The following is a 21,871-nucleotide window of genomic DNA, read 5'->3' on the forward strand; positions in this document are numbered from 1 at the left end:
AATTTATAAAGTTTCTAAGTTTATGGTATATATTTTTTTCGATGGTTAGAATCGGTTATACCTTTCGATTTATTGCAAATGAATAGTATACCTTGTATTAATCAATGTAATCGACTTTGATAGATTTGACACAAGTGCCGGAGGTTTTGCTGCGAACTGGGCTCTGTGCTGGGAAATTAGGAACATTTGCTGATTTGTAAATTGAGGAATTTAGACTTGTTCTTGTCTCGGGATACTGCGAAAATTCTTAGTTACAGATTTGTAGAGTAATTACAGGAGGAAGAACGATAAAGAACAACGAAATTTTTGTATCGTTCTGGTATCAGAATCTTATAGGAAATGTAGAAGTTGAACAAAATTCATCCTTCATCTTATTTCATTCCAGTCACGTTTGTATAGGAAATTTGGAAATTGAAAAGATTCAGTTCTCATTTTTTATCATTTCGTATCGCATTTAATCACAATGTTACAGGAAATGTAAAAGTCGAAGAAATTCGTTTTATATCATTTTATATCACCACTAACCACAATTTTGTAGGAAATGTAAAAGTTGCAGAAATTCATTCTTTTCTAGAAAAGATAGACAACGTTGTTTACGTAATGGTAGGTTGCTGAAACATTTTTTTTTTCACATATGTATGTGATTTATGGTTTTACAAAAAGAGAAAGGAGATGGACGGTGGATGCACGCCTTGGTATGCCGTTTCCATGTAAGCGACTGGAAAGTAAATAACAAAACGCCGCTCGTTTCAGTGATATTTACGAAGAATAAACAATCCGGCATACGTACAATGTATAGCGAAAAGAGATTACGATCAGCACCACTGACTTGCGACCTACGCGTAATTGCCGCTATGACGCACTAAATTGATACGTGGCACAATAATTTGCATCAGCCGTGCGAAGCTGCGTGAGAAACCTTCGGACGAGTCTCGTTTCGACTGTTTTAGAAATTTTCTAGACTCCAATAAACATAAAACATTTCAACGTTTTATATTAATTGGCCTGGCATGATCGAGCTAGATTTAGAAAGCAGACTGACACGTTTGCTAATTTATTTGTTAATATTGAAATATATAAAATTTCGAATCATTACGAAGCGTCGTTTCCTTTCTACAAAATTATAACTATCGATTGTTTTAAAAAGAGACAACTCCAGGGGTAAGAAATTAAAGTAATTATAATCTGACACTACGAATCTTTGATTTATATTCGGAGTTACAGCGCAGATTGTTTTACACTGCCTTTGCTAATTATTGATAACTCTCCGTTTGCATTGACGTGGACAGACGTGACATTCGGAAGACAACATGCCATCACACGTAACGTAATTAACATTCCCAGTGCTGAACCTCACTTGACCCAATCCTATCCCAAATCTACGATCCTCCTCGATCTCTTTAAACACCACTCTCCATCAACCCCTCGGACAACCAATCGTCTATTTTCTTTCGTCTTCTTCCATTTTCTCGCAAATTGGGTTTGATCGTGTAAGTCACCAGTATCCGCCATCTGCTCTACAACAATCGGATCGAACCCCATTACGATCGTATCGTCGTTACCTCCTCCACCTGTAGTATCAATTAGTCGATGATTACTATCCCGAATCGCATTATTCATCCGCCGAGAGTTCTCCGCGTGACCCGCTAATTAAATCCCCAGAAACCTGAATCAACTCATGTATCGTTAACAAGCAACCAAAACTATTGACTTCCAAATTTCCTTTTCCCCTCGTTGATACAGCCACCGTAATAGAAAACGAGCTTTTCATCTGATCTCTTTCTTTTAATCGCTCTACAGTTTCGCGTTTGTCTCCGCGAGGAATAGTCGAACAACGCGGTGATTCGACGCGTTGATCAACCAAACTGTGCGGTTTGTTTCCTCGAAATTCCTACGTGTTCTCCATTCTATAGAAATTCTATTTCGTTCGTTACGTAACCTTTCGGAAGCTAAACCGTTCGACTTGCCTTTTGAAAAACAATGTTTGTGACGCGATCGCCTTTCCTGTGCTTTCCCATGTATGTGTTTTTGTCGCAGTTGATCGATATGACTTTTGCATGGCTCGTGTGTCGTTATTGCGTCTTTGTATGGAAATAGAATAGAGGGAAGAAGCTGAGGAAATTCGTTTCGTACGTGTGTTTGTTTGAGAATGCGAATCCGATTTTTAGTGTCGCAACTACGACATGAGTTTGCGTACGAAACGATAGTTGCGGACATGTTAACACTGTGGTGAACGGTGACGCTAGCTTAACGCCACGTAAGTGTTAATTATTAGCGCACAATCTACAGTATTTCTTTGTACACAAAAAGAGAACGTCACTGTGACGAGTAAAAATATCCGCGAAATAATCTGAAGAATTTCAAGAATTCGTTAAATATTTTTTTGGTCGCCGTTCCTTGCCAGATTCTCTGATTTGTGTTTTAATTTAGTGTACATTCCAATTTTGTAACGTAAAGCGATCGTTTCCAACGTATAAATTACTTTTCCCAGAGAAACGATTCGAATTTACTATGGAAAACCTTGAAAAAGCTATTGTTATTTATTGCAACTGAAATTGCGATAACTAAATGTAGGTAGGTGGAAACGTGATTCATATTTCGCAAACATAAATATAATTGTGTATTTTATATCTTACGTTAGTTTCATATTTATATTTATACATATACATCATATTTATATCGCATACTTTATATTTTACATTGTCTGCCACATAAATCTTACGTAATATGACGTGTTCCCTACGTAGAACTTGAATATTCCAACACGATCTAGCCACAGTTGAAAAATCCGCAGTCTAATTATCGCACACTATCATCTGGTCTTACGTTAACAAACTCGTTGCCCGTTCAATCTTCGAGTATCATCGTTCCGTACGTTCGAATTTCATACGGTGGCAGAAATAATAAATAAGTGGAACACAGAGACACTGGTAACTCCGGCTAGGAGGGACGAAGTGGGGTGGTGCGTAAAGCATACACGTGACCGTGGAACGTGCCTCCTGGTGCACGTGGACCGGAGCACATCCCCCTGGCGTCGAGCTCCGCTCACTCGCCGTGCCTCGTGCTTTCAACCCTCTTTTGCTCGAGGCGGAGGAGAGGAACCTGTTCCTCTCAGTCATCCTCGAGCCTCTTCGGGCTCTACGCGCGCGTCCATCCTTCCTCGTCGATTATTATTCGCGTCAATTTTTGGTGAAACTTCTATCGACACGAAAGCTAGTCCTACATTGCCGTTCTTTCTTTTAGTTCTTTCTTCTCGTTTTCGTTTTCGTACGTTCGTTGCTATAAGGAACGTAAGAAAGGGGACGTTGAATATAAAAAAAAATATATATATATACATATATATATATATACGTATATATACGTGAATGTATACATATATATACATATATATATATACACACATACACTATTGTCCGTGTGTATTATATGATTATATATACGTTACATTCGAGTGTATTACTGTTGGTTATAATTATTCGAACTACGCTATATAACTTTTATGCTATTTTTAATTCGTTTCTGCTATAAGAGTATAGTAAGCGATTAATAACGCCGTTATTACTGTAACATTTGTCATTGTACAGTTGTAATAATCGTAATTATACGATTCTTTATCCTTTATTCTCTGTATTTAACACTACAATTTGATATTGAATATAAATTTTAGTTTCGATTGTATTGACCGTACTTCGAGTCTCGAATCGTTCAAGAAATAGTTCTATCGATGTTTGAATAATTATGAGCGGTGTACGCATACGTATACTTACAGCCATGTAAATCTACGTTATATACTCGATACGTTCGTATATTATACGCATATGTGTACCTCGCAGATATATGTGCGGACGCGTGGTGTGAGACAAGAGCCAATTTGGTTTCTTAAATCGAGCTGGTTTCGTTGTTACCTTGGACTTGCGCGATTCCTCGTGCGACTATCTTGCTTTAGACGTTTTCACGAGATACTGTGATTCGAGATCGGTGTTCGAGGTCCGTTTCTTTTTCCCCAAAAATTTAACGAGATAATCGTCGTTCTGGATCGTGAATTTTAATCATGAAATTTATGCGGGCAAAGAATGGAATTTCTTAAATAGAAAAATGTGTCGACTTCGGACAATCGTTCCTTCTTCAGTGACATTTAGTTTGTCGTTGAATAAATAGAGTAATTCCAGTTTAATTCGAGATTAATTTCCTTTTTTTTTTGTTTCGTTCGATCGTGGAAGGTTTAACGAGCTTTGCGTTGAATTTTGATGAGATCAGGACGCCCGATCGGCATGAAAAATTTATAGTCTGGTGAAACTGGCGTGGGCAGGGGATATCACGATGTATTAACATTGGCTAGAGGTATTGTTTCTCGATCCTTTGCCGAAGGTTTATGTGCGGGTCCTTGGCGACTCGCATGCCGTGCTCGTTTCTCGACATTGCGTCTCGTGCGTCGTTCCTTCGATTAAAATCAACGTAATATCCTGCGGCCGAGCTGTGTAATTTTCGTCAAAATTCGTCGTTAGATTCGGCGTCTCCTTCGCGGATTTAACAAACATTTCTAGTAGGGAAAATAGAGGGACCGCTCCAACAATAAGTTTATTTTATTTTATTAATTGAATTTTAAACCAAATTTGATTAAATTCAAATGAACGGGAAGAGATTTACAATGTAAATGGAATAAATGCAACGATGATGAATGAATAGGGAAGTCCTTTCTATAGTAGTATAGTAGTTTTATAACACTGGTTGATAATTCGCAAGAATAAAAATATCGTGGTTCGTAGCGCAACGAATATCGTTGCCCGATACATTAGTAAGAAGAGATAGTATATTATTTGAATTAGAGAAACTGAGAAACAGCAAGTCAGCTCTGAAAAATAACTGTCTGCGCACTGAACGTCGACGAGCATTAATGTCTCGGAACGTCGGCGAAAATTAAGCAAACAACATGCTTTCAAAATACGTTACGCAGAACCGTATTATTCGTTCGTATTAATCACTCGCGTACTGGTAGGAACGAGAACTAGCTTTTGGTACTGTGCACCTTTCCCCATACATTGAACCCTTGTGTTCCGTTACACGGTTAATAATTCTCCCATAAAACACAGGAATACCATCGCCTCGGTGTCCTCAATAAAATTCAGTGTCCTTCTCAAGCTACAAATACCGAACACATAAAAATTTCATAGTGTATCCGCAAGTGTGAACATAAACCAGAGAAGACGATCTCCTCGAGGACGAACCGTCTACGAACTATCGATAGACAGTTCTGAAGAATCGAACGAGGAATTGAGAGTTTGTCGAAACGCGTAAACAAAACAGCAACAGAGAAAAGGGAGAACGCGTGTATTTAGTGAAAAATCGTGCGAGTGGAAAGAGAGATAGATGATCGGAGTGTTTTAAACTGGCATCGAGGAGAGATCGTTGGCCGTGGTCCGAATGGGAAGCGAAGAAGGCGATGGGATGGCGAGCGTGGATGCCGCCGCTTCCTGGCAGCAATATTACACCTGGTGTGGCCCGTACTCTCACCCGCATTCCCATTCACACCCTCACAGTCCAGCTACGGGTCAGCCACACACGCATTCCCATCCTCATTATCATCATCCGAATCATCTTAATCAGTATCAGACGCCAGGCCAGTATCAGCAACAATCGTTGGCGGCATCCACGGCGAACGCATCCGCCCATTATTCCACTTCTCAGCAGTATCATATGCAGTTACAACCCGCCCAGACGCCACCCTTACACCAACAGCACCAGTTCCACCCTGTTAAGGGACAAATCGCGCCGAGGAGAGCCGCTCCTTACGACCGAACAGGTATCCAATACTAATTTCTTTATGGCTTCTCGTTACGGACCGTGCATTGTTAGGTATTTGCGTAGTTACTTGGGTATGACAAGGGATATTTATAGAGGTACAGGTACTCACGAAAGTATTTCGACACCTGTTACGTCGCGTGAAGTATTTTCGTGAGCCGGTGCGTACAGGTATGAGTGTGAAGGTGTGGGTTGCTGGAAAGAAGACTAGCGCGTTATTACGCGTAGTTTCAGCGTACAGCCAATTTACACGGACTAACCGTTCCACGTGGATTCGTTTCGAATGAAAATTTCAATGAAAATCGCGAAAATAAAGGCTGTCAGTAGGAAAGAGGAAAATATGTACACATACGGTGACTGCCGCAACGTAATGTGCTCTTATCTTTATCTCATATAGCACCGATGCGTTTTAACATCGTCGAATAAGCTATTGTGTGCGCTTGTTACTTTGAAAACTTCTAGCAAAATGTATCTTCTGGCCGCGTGAACTAAAAACCGCGCGTAAAGGCCACCGCGTAAATTGTGTCGTAATTTAGCACGTAAACGAGAGACTCGCGTAAAAATAGTGGCGCGCAAATTTGAGGGACTAATGTATATTTTATCTGATTGGTTATTTCGTATAGACTCGACACAGTCGTAAACGTAAGGAGGCGTATTGGTCGAACGAAACGCGCAAAGAAACCGAAAGAAAATCTGCTTTCCAGCAACGCACGGTGGCTAGATTTGAGTAATTTTCGGATAATTGTTTCAACGAAGGTAATAGACGTGTGTATTTGGAAATAAGGGCGTGTACGAACAGGCGATTCTCAATGCACGGTCGTAAGGTTGTACGCGGAGTAGCGGACATACGACGTGGTCCGTGAAATGGCTGCGTAATGCGCTGATTTTTACCCGGGAAGCATCTGATTATTTAAATAGAGGTGCATACGTGCAAATAATTTTCATAACGTTATTTTTCCACAAAGATTCTATTTTTCGCAAAAATTTCACGTCGTTGATTTGCCAAGCGTGTGATTGTTTTAAATAATAATGGGAAGCCAGGAATAAGTATGTGAGAAATATACGGTGTATCGATGTAAACCATACAGCTTGCAGAAACTTGTATGTAGAATTGTTTTTTGTGTAACTTATTATCTTAAAGCTAATACCTTTTCAGCTTCTTATATTAATTTACATTTTTATTTCTAACCAGATGATTTGAACATCGAAATCTCTTAATCGCGTGGTTTTATCGCAAATTTTCTTTACGTTTCCCGATCGATATCCCTGATTCAAACAGTAAACGAGACTCTGCAACTGATATTTTCCATGAAAATTTACCGATTGTTAAGAATTATTATCGAAAGATTTATTTTATCCTGAAAATTATCAAGAAATATTCGAAAGAAAAATTCGGTGAATTTTTTTCGCGATTCTTCGGATTCTACCGAATCTCGTCCTTGGCTTCCGTATAGTTATTATCCTGTTCGCAACCCTGGAGGATTCGCCGCGAAATTACATAAGCGACGGCGTGGTCGAACGTCACGCGACGTCAATCACCAAATGGCTCGATCTTTCTCAAGGAATTAATAACGTCGGGCAGTTTACCTTCTCTTTCATGTATATCGTCCTGATTAAAATCCCATTCTCTGTTCCTGTACATTTTGGCCTGGTTATACCCCGGAGGATCGCGTTTCTTACAGGCTAAATCTCTTGGTAGCGTCGAATGAATGCGGACGAAAAACCGAACAGATCCATCGATTACAATAATTGATATCTAATATGTTACTCTATCTAATATGATATCTAATCGTCTTGTTATACAGATTAAATCGAATTTTCTTTCCTTTTTTTATTTTCATTCTTCCAAAGGACGAAACGTTATTGCCACATCAAATTTAAACGTTATATCTACATTGCTAAATTTATAACGAAATGTCTTTTTGAGTTCTCACAATTGAACTCTTCTTTGCTCATAATAAATTTAGCTACTTTTAACGACGGATATTTCAGGATAAAATGTACAAATAAAGAATAATTTCATTAAATACTAACGCCAATTATTCTTTCATGTAATAAATATTATATTTTGTCTATTGGTATATTAAAAGTAATTTTTCGAGTTCCCCAAAGTCCCCCAAGAAGCTCTCGACAAAGTTTCCCTTTAAAAAATTCCAATCGTTTATCAAATTTTATTATTTATCATTTACTTGTAACATCAATAGGTCGAAGCTCAAAGTTCGCGCCAAAGAAATTCTCAACAGAATATTTTCCTAAAAGCTGCTGATCAAAATATACTATTATTTATTTTTAACAACAACGATAGTCCCTCGAGTTGTGCAAAGTTCAAAGTCTACTGCACGAATCTCTCAGAATTTCCCCCTAATAAATCCAGTGAAACTTATCAAATTTTCCAGCCGACTCTGCATAATAGTGTCTACGTATGTGTAATAAAATTCCATCGCCAACCCTCTAATCAACGTTACACGCACGATTTTCATCGAAGCAAACCGTTTCTATCGGTTTTCCCTAAATAAATTCAAAGTACAAACGACAACGCAGGGGTGTCGAATAAAAGCAACAGATTCCCCATGAATAATTCAGCGTTCGTTTTCAGCGACGGTTGCGTCGAAACTTCTTCTTCTTCTTCTTCTTCGTTCCTCGTGTTCATCCCTTCGTGACAGTCTACCAGACAGGGTGGATTTACTCGAGTCGATCGAGTCGTTTTCGTCGACATTTTTGTTTCTCGGCCCGTTGGATACGTAAGAGCCTGTAACCTCCATAGATTATGTGTATGTGCGTCGGTGGCTCTCGGTTACGCAAACGTTCCTCTCAGAAAACTCGCGTCTTTCGTGTCGCATCTCCGTCATGCTGACGCCTCCAAGTGTCTAGCTCTGTCAAAATTGTTCCTTCGCTTCCTTTTCTTTCTTTCGTTTCTTTTCTCTCCTCCTTTCTTTTCTTGGTTTTGAATATCGGTGTTCTTATTGTTATTTAGAGTCGCATCAACTGCAAGATTATTAGCGACTACTTTATTGGGTGCTGTTCTAAGGGTGTCCATAGATTATCGATATATGTATATCGTCAATGTTTCAAGCTTATTAACTAAAAGGATCGATGTATATTATAGATACAATACAATCTGTTATAAATGTTTATTACAAATACTTGTTGACGAAGTATTTATTGACAATATTGTATTGATAATACACATTGATCCTTCTAGTTTAGAATTTTGAAATGTCGACAATATACGATATATTGATAATTTGAGGATATTCTAAGAAGTGTAGGAAATACAAAGATCGAAGAAATCACGCTTATCGCTCTAAATCGCATTTATTCTGTTAATAAGTACATATACACAGTTAGCGCTTTTTAAAGCAGAATGACTTCTTTAATATTGGACCAATCAATTTGAATTCTTCCGATAAGTTAGAAGAATTAGTTTACCAGATGATGTGTAAAATAATGTTGGAAAAATTGCAGTTGATCGTAATCGCCAAGTAATCGTCGTTAAACGTCACAAAACATACTCTTTAACCCTTCGGTCGCGTTGGACAAAAGGTGAGAAAAGACTTCTCGATATGCATGATTTCGTATCTTAATCCTTTAAAATTAAACATCTTTCTAAAATGTTAGAAATCTTTCCTATCCGCTAAAATAAGAAGAACAAGGTTAAACTATAAAAATTCGAGGATCGTGGTAGGGTTAAGCTGTGTAACCCGCTTGCTTAACTTGGCTACTATGACCGAAGGAAGTGGCTCATTACAGGTTACGATGGTCATTTTCTGCAAGATTGCCTTCGATCATAATGATTATCGCGTGGCCGCCGGTGGGCTCGATTCTTTGATCTTATATCGATTTAATGCAATAGAGCTGCTAATTCGTTATCGATTCTTTGCTAGATTTTATTGCTTCCATTGGAGATTGCATATATCAAAGGTGATTTATTTACCATTATTTACTATAATACTGTTGAATTTTTCGCTTAAGTTTGTTTAATAAATTTATTTAACCCGCGTGCGTCAAATCGAAGCCACGATAAAACATCAATGAAATGTGAAGATAAACAATTAATTTTCCTCTTTGTCGTTCCTCTGCATTCACGTTAATTCTTCTTCAGAAATATCGAATCTGCTCGGTACGTCAAACTCGACAAGTTGCAGAGAAATTGTTCTACAAAAGGCCGATTAATATAATCTTTCACCGAAAAAACGTGTGAAATTGAAACACAAAGAGAAGCTTCAGATGTTGGTGTAATAATAAATGAAGACATTGAGAACGTCGTATGGCGATGCTTTCGTTTCGCGAGACACCAAGGATGAAATTAAACGAACAACTACTAGCTACTTTTTAATGTTTTTAATTAATAATTCCAGCAACCTGCCAACCTCCAAGCTTTACCTTTTGCTCGTTCTTCCACTTTCATCGTACGAACTTTTTTACATTTAAATGAACAACCATATGCGTAATGAGCGTTACAAGACACGATTGTCACGGTTATATTGGTAAAATTCGAAACCAATTAAAAAGTGCATATGGAAGTTACAGGACGCTTAAACTTTAGGTGCTTTATAAAATATTAGTATAAAAATACGAATACTCATTGTAAACATATTTATGCTGAAGATGGTCCAGCTAAGTATCAAGATAATTAATATGCAAAAATTTCATTTTACTAATACTATCTATGGTCAAAGCATGAATCTTGAAGAGAAATGAAACTTGGAAAAAGAAGAAATGTACATACAAAATTATATAACGCAGAGAGAGAGAAAGAGAGAGAGAGAGAGACGAGATCCTGCCTTCATATGTAGTTTATAAAAAGTTAATCAAGTTTCCAAGAAATGGGTCGTTGTAAAGCCAAATAGATTCGTCTGCCAGTCCACATACAAAGCTATCGTTATTTTCCTGCATCTTCTCGTTCTACATTCTGGAATTATTCAGATCCGTGTACATTTTTCGACAGCGTCGTCGAAATAAACCGAAAGAACGAGTGTTTTCATAGCAGGAGACCGTTACGAATAACGTGGCAATGCATGCACGCGGTTATTTTTCTCCCATGGAAATTCACGATAATCCCGTCGGTGAAATAAACAGCAACGTCCATCATCCGGAGTGGCGGTACATGAAAACCGTATCTAATCGTTCGCCATTTCCATCAGCTGTACTGTCTTCTACTGGCCTGTCCTGTACTTTTATGCTATTCTTTTATTCAAATCGTGTGGCCAGTATTCGCTAAGTGTACGCGAAAGTCCATCGATCTTTTTCTTTTACCTCTTTCCACGATCCAGAAATTTTTCTTGGACTTTTCTCGTTTCTTAATTATATAACAGCATCTTGGATCTGATATCTATCTTATTGTGTTCGATGATAAACACGGTAGAATCTCGATCATTCGACCGTAATGTGGACACGAACCAAGGAATAATACAAAAGGGTGCAAGATTGTTACTAAATCGTGCAATAAAGTTATAAGAAAAACAATATTGTACGTGTATCTAGGTTCCATTATTTATTATTCATATTATATATATTACTCATTGGTCGAATTGATTACATTTAATTGATTGGAAATTTGATCAAGTGCTTTAAGGCTACATTGACTGTTTACATAGTCGTATTCTTTTATCGTATTCGTTTTAAACTTGCGAAGGAAGTGAAATGTATTATGGTAAAGTTCAAAGTGTTTCGAATAATACGGAATTTTGGTTAAACCGGGCTCGAATAACCAAATACTTCACTGTATATCCTTTTTTAATATTCGTGATGATATATATTACATTTCTTATATAATATAATAGAAAATGCAAAATAAGTAGTAAACGAAAACAATTTGTTTCGCTAAATATCAGAAATATAACTCTCAATTAGTATAGAATAATTAATATGATACATAATTAAAAAGTTATAATGAAAATATGAAATCTGAACGATGTGATAATGATAATAATAATTGCAGTGATTATAATAAGTAACAGTAATAATAACAGTAATCAACAGTAATTAATCTCCTGTGGGTTCGGGGGTGGAATAGGTCCAACGTAATTGCGTGTCGTAAAATTACCATTTACTTAATCGTTATTTAATTATTCACTTTGCACTGGAATAAATATCAATATAAATCTCATAACATTGAAGAATTGACGAGTTACAAATTGTAGGTTGCTATTCACTTGATCGTTAATTTATTCACTTTGTACTGCGATAAATATCAGCAGAGCTCTGTTGCACAATAATTCATCAACTAATGATATTAAAGAATTAACGAGTTACAGATTGTTGCTTACAGAATACATTGTATTAATTGTCGAAGTCTGCGTCGAATAGAATAATAAGACAATTCGTAGTTTGTATTATTCGATGCCTTGGAACAACATTTATTATCACTGTTAGTTTGGTTTCGTGACTCGTAAAAATATTACTAATAACATTAGTTCAATTGCACAAGAGTGTCTAAATATCCTAACATTTATGACCGATATATATGTATATATCAATACGTACATACCGATATATGGTTATTATCACTAAAACCAGCAATGACTAAAGCATAATACTCGAAGGAGAATAAAATAGTGAAAGGATAAAAATGAAAGACGCATACAAAATTACAAAAATCAAAGAGAAAAACAAGACTCTACTCTTATTGTATTACGTTGTCCCAAAAGTTTCTGTTACTTCATAAGGAAGCAATAGATGCACAATATTTTGTGTTTTATATTATTTATATTATTGTAATATAATTACACATTATTATGTTATTAATATTATTCGTTCCAATAGAACAGAATGGACCATACATAATTCAATAAAATAATATAAAACAAACAATATCGTGCATCTATTATTTCCTTATAAAACTTTGAAAAGAACTTTGGGACAACCTAATACTTGACAGAAGAATTAATCAAGTTTCCAATTTGCGATATACGTGCACAAAACTATCTCTGACTGGAAGGGTTGGACAGGGCTAAGATCAATCAAGATATCCGAGTGTAAATATCAAAATGGATACCGTCCCTGCTTGCAACCGTTCGAAAGTGAATACGAAGCTCGCTTTCCAGCGAATCCTTGATCGTCAAGTAGGCGTTACACGAGGGAAAAAAATCGCGTCGTAGCTTAGAAAAGAGGTGGAAACGAATCGCGGAACGAATGGAATCGAGACAGAAAGAGACTCACTCGGTTTACCTCGTGCTAATCCGGCGGCGGGAGAGATTCACGATTGACAAAGTGGGAGAAACAGGAGGTGGAAATCGATTATTCGCGTATCCTGCGATTCCCCGCTTAGAAATCAACATCATCGAGACCGCGGAGTTATCCTGGAACGTTGCATTATCCTCGGCAACGAGACGGAACGCGCGCGTCCTTGAGATACGTTGCGAACACAGACCAGGATCCATTCGATTACACACGATGCACACCGAAGTAAAAGATCTGCAAAGGATCTACGAAAGATCTACGAAAGATTGTTCGCTGGATCTTCTTGTCCATTGAATAACCAAGGTGGAACTAATTGTCGCGACGTTCTCTGTAATCGTGTTGACATTCGGTAATTTCTACGTACCTACACGTGCGGATTTGTCCTGTTGCTTGCGAAGTCCCCGAGGAGCAAATGACTTCCGCTGTTCATGGGGATTTTCCATGTTTTTTCCCTTCCTCCGGGTTGTTCAAGGCTTCGATACTATGCGACGCACGGCTCTTCTGTCTTCCTCTTTGGGTTTCAGACTTTCGTCTCTTTGCATCGAACACGATTGAACGTTAATCGCGCTTATGTAACAGGCACATTAATTGTACAGTAGAACTCCGTTTATGCGAACTTGTTGGGGGATAAGTTGATTCATGTAAGTAAGCAGGTCGTTCATATAATAGAAATCCATCTGTGATTCTTGGTTCAATTAATAGAAGTTCGTGTTCAAATGAGAGGAATCCACGAAACATTTGCTATTAAATTATATATATATATATATATATATATATATATATATATAATGTGTCACATAACGTCTACAGTGTACATTGTTAGATGTTCATATATGAATGGATCGACGCTCGGTGATAGTTGAGGTAAATAGGAGCTCAGCTAAAGTTCAGTTAATTAGCCACTGCTAAAATTTCGTTCATATAAACCAAGTTCCACTGTACTTGTGTAGTGAAATTGAGAAATTGAGAAGTCGACAAAAGTTGATCAGTTTGGTTTCGTAGAACCTCACAGGGTGGCGGATATTTTATAGCAAACATTTCTTACTATACTGGCAACAGTCGTTTATTCTGTGATACATATTATGTTCATTCGTTGCTCCTATTAAATACAAATATACTCTTTGAAATTATGCTGCCTTCTTCGACCTCTTATTTTACAAACTTCCTCCTGTTCCAGTTGTTCACCGTGTGTCATGATCAGTCGGGATCTTTCCATGTAGGTAATTTCTTGAAGTATTATCAGTAACAAATATAAAAAGTAAAATAATGTGAATAATATTAATACAAACTTGGATATAATGGAATTGACTTAGGAACATCTTCAAATTGTTAGCCACACTAGAAGTTGTGGTTAACAAGTATTTCGTCGGTTTCTAGAAAAATATATGTTCTGGAGGAATGATCGCAACTAGGGAAGATAGATTTTTAGGACAGTAGATTCGAATCATGGGTCGTCGTTCGTGGAAAATCGCGGCTGTGATCCCCTGACCAGGCTGTGGCCCATGAAGCTGCATCAGTGCGTGCATCTCTTGCACATGCGAGCCATGAGCAGCGCGTGTGGGCCGATCTGATCTTCCGGTGGATTTCGCGCGATGACTCAGCCCGCGACTCGTTCCTTGAATCGTGCGACACTCTACGAAATATCGAGACAGTCAAAGGGAACCTTCGATCGATTACAATCATAAATCACAAATTATGTCATATCGTAAGGATGTTGGGTCGAATCCAGATTTTCGCATATTAGTAATATATTTAACAACAAGATAGAAATAAAAGAATTTTGAACTTGAGCGTAAAGTGAATTTGATTGAATACGAGCTGATTTTCTGCACTGAACTGTGATCCTTTCTCGTGTCCTCGTGGAATCAGGAATCTCAATCACATTGTAGCAACAATTCAATTGATTTCAGGTTCTCACTCATTAATATAAAATACTAATTATTTACAAAAGGATAATAATTTAATTTTGAAGCGAGTCTTATCGGATAGGATTTTATTCTCCGAACTTTGATCCTTTCTCGAATCTTCAAGGATTCGCTCAGGAATTTCAGTCATATTGTAGGAACGTTCGGTTCAGTTCAGGTTTTCACTCATTAATATAAAGCGTTAATTATCCACAAATGTATAATAATTGAACTTTAAACTGGATTTCATCGGATACGATCCCATTCTTCAAACTGTGACTCTTTCTCGATTCTTCGTCCTGGAATCTCTTGTTTATTTATGTTTTGTGCTTTGTTACGTTGAGAGCGATATATTTGCTGATCGTACGGAGTAAATTTAGTTGGTCAGATAATTCACTCAATTATATCACATTCTCAAAGATCTGATGCCCGTAGCACACGCATTTCCACGTGCAGCCAAGCTCGCACGTGGCACCGTGCATCCTGAAATGTGTTTCATTTACCAAAGTACAACGACGAGTAGACATCGCGGAAGATTTTATTTCACAATTCGCTATTTTATTTCCAATGGAAACGCGCCGATTATTCTCGAAAACGAAGGAACAAGAAATAGATAATTGTTAAGGTAATTGTGAAATCTCGTGCGTTGACTACATTTACCGTATCTTTCTCGCGTATCCAAGCATTGAAAGGAACAAGCACGGTCGTTTATTGGAACCTGGGTTCCAAGGGGGAAAACATACGATAACTCATATTCGCGATTAAAGCGAAACCTCGGCTAGTTAGCGTTGCTAGGCACCGGTGTAATTGCATCCTGACAGTGAATAGATTTACACTTCTACTCGCGGCTTCTAGCTTCTGCCAATATCATTCTCTCTAATCAAGCGTTTGCATACGTTATTCATTCATGGTGGCTGATGTCTGCTCACCGGTAGCTGTTTTCTTCTCGTTTATTATTCTTATTGTGGCTAATACGCCGACTTTCCCGATAAATAATAATTTTCGTAGTTGGAAGATGAGAGGTTTTTAACGCGCTGAATATTTAACATTATTTTCAGGCAAATTGAGGCTTTCGGTTGGAACGAGAGGAAGGTATAATTTGCACCTGGTAATGATCGGTTGGCGAGAGTGATGACAAGCGCACGTTTTTGGAGGTTTATTTAACTCGGTTTGTAACAGGCGTCAGGATCGCTGCAGATTATTTTCCATTATGAATCATTACTTACGGACGGTGCGAGCTCTTATTCACAGAGCGAATTGTATTTTTAATTTGCGAATCTTTTAAACTTTTCGATTTCTCCAAACGTTTGAATCTTCGAGTCCAAACGCTCCCCCTAGCAATTTACTTTACCAATACCGTTGTCGCAATCCTGATCGATCTCACCTAGCCTTCCATACACTGCGTTATCCTCGAACTTGCAAATTACCAAAATTCCCTCCTCTCCGAAATTTCCCCTAACTTTGGCCAACTTTCTCTTAACCTTGGGAATTGCAAAACTAAGCCAAAAGAAATCTGCGTGCAACTGCTACGATACTCCGAATGAAAAAACCATCAACCGCAGCACCGAAAGGGACACATCGTCATTTCCTTCTCGTGTAACGATACGTCGCAACGAATGGCGATATTTTTTTCCGGCGAAAGGGGACGAGATGAGACAAAGACTAATAAAGGGAATGAGGACGTACGTAGAGAGTGAAACGCGAAGAATGAGGCTGAACAAAGAGAGAGAAGAAGAAGAGGGGTCTGCTTTGCGAAGGTTGCCGTCGCGAAGACAGTTTGCTAAGCGCGTCCGTATACGAATACTCCCACTTGCGTATTATGCGAGAACAGAGATAGGGTATCTCTCGCGAGAGGAACATTTTCCCGTTCTTTTCTGCGGCGAACGCTGATCTCTGACCCCGAGTCCTCCGAGATCTCGGCCCAGAGACCCTCCCTGCTTCGCTGTGCTGGGCCCACGCTTCTCACGACACGATCCTGTGCGACTACTCTCGCTCTCTTTCATCTTTTCGCCAGCTGAAATGATATTCCGTCACGAACGATGGACGTAAGTGCAAGATACGGAGATGTCCAACAGATACGGAAAGATCATCTCCGTTGCTTCTTTAGTTTCAGGTATATACAGGCGAGACATTTCATTTAGCGCGTGTACAGTGCTGCTACTAGAGAGTATTTGCACGCAACCGTATTCTCCAATGAAGCTTTTGGTCCAAGCGTTGCACACATTTCACCCTTAGAGTATCAGATTTTTCTGGTCGTATGAAGATCGAATAATAATGAAAGACTATTACTGTGTATATATATAAAATATTACTATATTACCAATATGTTATGACATATTATTATATTACTATATATTGAATGCTATTGAACGATACGAAATTTAACATACTTTGGTTCTACATGGCCAAGTATTGTATGTAAATAAATACAATATCTAAATACAATAGTGTGCATATACTATTTTGTAGTCTCTATACGATATAAGTGTTTGTTCGTGGTTTTTATATTCTATATATGTGGCACCGATCGTTAGATACATTCGTACAAGGTGCGACACGTGTATTTTGCAAAATTATCTTTTTCAGCAAACCATAATAAAAACATGGATCTCGTGGCAATCGCGATCACCGTAGAAGCGAGAAATTTCAACGATTACATGTATATAGTAAGCTAAACAAGAAACAGATTAGCCAAAAAACACGTCTTCATCTTCTCTATTTCTTTGATCTTTCATTGTCTTTGTTCTCGATATAACTCGTATCGAGATTTATATCAAAGATCTCTTTTCTCCTCTTTTTTTCATCCTGTCGCTCTTTTTATAATCTGTCTATTTATCTTTCTCATTATCATACATTGACGTTCACGCAAATACTGTACTTGTATCATTTTCAGGTGACCCCATGATAACATCCTCTCTGAAGGGTAAGTGACAAACGACAGCTCATACATTTCTTCTTTTTTTTTTCTCTCTTTCTTTCTTTCTTTTCTTTATATTCTTTTTATTTTCTTACGCGTTTTTGCATCCACAACCCCGGACGAACGATCCACGCAATGATCGTCGTTTACCACCATAAATCTTCTATCCTAACTTTTCTGGAACGAGGACAATAGTGGGACGTGTTCTCTCATTTGCATGAGTTTTCTTTCTTTCCTCAGTTTTCCATTCACGCTTTTACTCTCTTTCACACACGTAGGCATTAGAAACGTGCATCGAAGGGTATCGAGAACTTGACGCGACAGATCCGCGTGCAGATTTTTTTCGCGTGGCGCAATAATGAGATGTCCAGGATCTTTCGTTCCTTGGACGTTGTTTCGAAATTCTGATATTTGAAAATTTCCAAGTTTGAAAATCTGCAACCTCGAAATTTTTCATATTTAATCTGATGCTAGAAGAATTTAAAAGTTTGGAAATTCGGAGCTTTGGAACATTGGATATTCGAAAACGTGGAGCGTTAAAAGTTTCTAAGTGAAAACATTTGGAACATTGGAAAACGTGTAATTCGAGACAAAACATTCGAGACATGGAATGTTTGAGAATTTCTAATTGGAAGATCCGCCGCATTGAAAAATCTCTGATTTAAATATTCGAAACATTTTGAGTTTTAATAAAAATTTGGAGCTCCGAATATCACAAAATTTGAAAGTTTTCAATTGTAATGATGGTTGTCCTTCGAGTCCAAACTTTTAATTTCTGAAATACGGTTCTCAGAACGATATCGATGCACTTGCAAGCGATTAGGAAGCGTAGGTAGAAGCAGCTTAAGCATCCGTTTATTTTACGATAGTGAACCGATTAGGTGTAGAGAAGAGTCAAACGTAGTATAGTGAACACGACGAGTAATTTCTCTAAACACGAAACAGGGAACATTCTACTCTACTACAAATTCAGAAAATGACAAGACAATTAAACGAGATTGACAAGAGCAGATGAGAAATCATTTCATTTTACTTAACACCTTTTTACTAAAAATCTTTTGCTATAAGGATTTCTCCAATCAAAAATTGAAAGAATGATCTCTTGACGATTAATTCATAGAAATACTATAATTATAAAAAGTAACAGCCGTTTGAACGAATTAACCTGCGTGTCGTAAGAGATTTGTGACAAATCACGAAAAAAGCTAGAACTCGAGAAACGATACAGCCATGAACTAAAAAACGAAATAAATAAATAAGGAAAAAGCAAGAGGAAAATCAGTAAGAAAATATAGTAACTAAATTAGTAAGAAAATAATTTTCAGTTTGAATAAGACTAGAGTTTCAAGTTGTACAGTCGGATATAAATGGGATTGGCTCGTGGACAAAAGCTGCTTAACATGTACATTAATTCAACGTGTTTCATCGTCAATAATTTATAAGTCGCGAAGCTATTAATTACGCATCTCAAACGTACGCACAAGTATGCGGAGAAGCCGTGGCGATTGGTTACGTGCCATTATAGCAACAGGGATCTGCATGGACCTCTTTTCTCTTTTCTTCATACGTATTAGCTATCGGCGATTTTCAATTATTTTCATTATGTAAATCGCGATAACTATACTTGTCGTTGTTTACCTTATTAACGCATTATTAATACATCGATCGCCGCGGTGGTCGTCAGTGACCCACATTCACCCCATTTTTCAGAACGATTAAGACGATGTTAAATCGACGGACTGAAAGATTTTCGACGATACGAATGGCTTGGATAAAAATTGGTTAAGAGCGGGCCAATATAATATTTTCCAAGAATATCACGTTGCAGTGTGTTCGAATCTATCGCGGGGAAAATTTACAAAATTTACGTGGCAGTCGACGTGTTGATTTTTAAATCCTGCAATACCTGACTATCTATTCAGGAACATTGAGTCCTTGCCTCTAGTTTTAGTTCGTCAAATGAAAATATTAGCCATCCACATGTAAATGTCCTGCCGTTTAATAATCTCGTATAATTTTCAATTTTAATTTTAGTAACTAGCTTACGCGTGCCTTAAAACGAAAAAGATCAAGTGAAAATCGCCGTGTTAATCAACCGAAAAGCAAATCCGATATCTCGTACGTAGCGAAGGATTTGAAGAGCATCCGAAAATTATATCCTGAATTTAAGTAGCATAAACATATTATGAGAAGGAGGCAACTAATGCTCGTCGGAGTTAGCTCGGCTCGAATAGCGTGGATTACGCGTTAAAAATGTCCTCGCAGGTCGTCACGTGGAACGATCGTTTTACGTGTTTCTCGGCTGTCGATCTATGCAGCATGTCTGTCGACATTCGACGAACAGATATTCTTGTTTCACCGACAGCACAACATCGCCGTGCTCTTACATTTTATCTCGCAAGATGTGGCAATGCCGTGTTATGGCCTAGCCACGGCTGACGTTATGGAAGGATAATCCCATGCGGTCGACGCTTGGGTCTCAGATTTCGCGCTGAGACCATAATCTGGTGTGCAGGGGAAACGAGAGGAAACCTGGACGCCAACCGGCTCACCCCGTGTAAACTCGGCTGCTTCCACAAAAAATTCGTATAACACGTCAGAAATTAAGCCGACCCCGCGTTAACGTATCTTATTATAGCGGGAGATGTTCTTCGTTTTGCTTTGGCTTAGTCGTGGATTAGGTTTAACGCGGTTAATAGGTTGGTCATTGTTACTGTATCGAGTAAAATACGGCGCGCAAAATAATCCGCCGTGTTCTCGTAAGATTTGCCCTTCGATCTACCTACAATGATGAAATCGCGGCCAGCGAGAACCTACGTATTTTGCTAGGCAGATCTCGCTATAAAAGGGTTCGAAGAGGGAATTGTAGCGCGAAGTGAGACACAGAATCAATCTTTCGAAGGAGATTTATTATGGCGATAGTGCGGAGATAGTGCAAGAAGAGTAAAGGGGGAGCGAGCAAAGGAAAAGAAAACGAATCGCAGCAATAAATCAGAGAACTTACGGCATATATACTTGCACCTTATCGTATTTATTATGGCATTTGTACTAATTAATTGGATACAGAATCCGGCCGAATAGGACGCGTAAAAGCGAGCACGACTAGATTTCTTCTAGTAAAATATGAAAATATAATACCACTTTCGTCGTTCTCAGCTTAGTCTTCGAGAATTATCGAGTTTGAAAATTTATCAAGTACGCTTGAACATGGATAATTCCGGACTAGATAGGACTGAATAACAAACAGAAGGTTATCCTGCGTGTAAAAACAAAACGAGAGTGTAGAATCAAATTTTTCCGTCCAGGGTTTCATTTTCACGCGTGTGGTAAATTTTCAAATTTATTTCCCTCGGAAGCAAAGCGTCTTGCGAAGAAATTTTATTCCGCCACTTTGACTTATTTTCACGCTTAAACTTACTGTCGATTATCTAGTTTTACCCAGTCTCCAAGCCGCGAATGAAAACGTGTTATTCCATATTTGTTTTCTTACTTTTCCACAAGGAATCACACCGCGACCGCTCTTACACGTTTTATTCGGCCGGGCATTGTATGGAACTTCGTAGGCTCGTTTAATTTTAGTGATTTAGTAATCACGTTTCACGTGACTACAAAAATTTAATGACGTGCGAGTGAAACGCAGAAGCTGATAAAAACGGCAGATGCTTTTTTCGTAGCCATTGGACATAATTTTCACTTTGGAAGAACAGCAGCTTTTAAACGAAGACGCATACGTATTCTACATATGTATGTAAGAAATAGACGATACGATGCGTTTATTGGAATTTAACGAGCAGTTTAGTCGCTGAAAACACGTCTCTTCACGCTGACATCGCTTTATTCATCTCGCTTCACCCTGTTATTCAAATAGTTTTCCATCATTACCATAGGGCGGCTCGTTATGGACATGTATAATTACACTTGGTAATAATAACAGCGTATTGATACGTCGTGCGTATTCTCGTTTCGTATTGCGCCTGATCGTTTCATCAATCCTGTTTATCGTTACGTTAATACGCTCCCAAGGATACAAACGTGTCAAGCTGGTTGGTTTTTCCTATTATTTATTATA

The 21,871-nt window shown here is 38.1% G+C and overlaps 1 protein-coding gene across 6 annotated transcripts in view; it reads left to right on the forward strand.

The window, feature by feature from the left end:
* The first annotated feature begins 5,327 nt into the window (after nt 1–5,327).
* LOC117243122 (thyrotroph embryonic factor) overlaps nt 5,328–21,871 on the forward strand; it is a 100,956-nt gene continuing 84,412 nt past the window's right edge. Inside the window, exons 1-2 of one of the 6 annotated variants that reach the window (XM_033510352.1) lie at nt 5,328–5,800; nt 17,779–17,808. In XM_033510352.1, coding sequence (XP_033366243.1) covers nt 5,422–5,800; nt 17,779–17,808 — 409 coding nt within the window. In that variant the 5' untranslated portion in view covers nt 5,328–5,421. The remainder of the gene's footprint in view (nt 5,801–17,778; nt 17,809–21,871) is intronic. The other 5 variants (XM_033510351.1, XM_033510355.1, XM_033510354.1 and 2 more) reach the window with 5 other exon arrangements.

The sequence above is a fragment of the Bombus vosnesenskii genome, unplaced genomic scaffold (assembly GCF_011952255.1).
Source record: "Bombus vosnesenskii isolate JDL3184/JDL3185 unplaced genomic scaffold, Bvos_JDL3184-5_v1.1 scf7180000013265, whole genome shotgun sequence".
In the NCBI taxonomy this organism is placed as follows: domain Eukaryota; kingdom Metazoa; phylum Arthropoda; class Insecta; order Hymenoptera; family Apidae; genus Bombus; species Bombus vosnesenskii.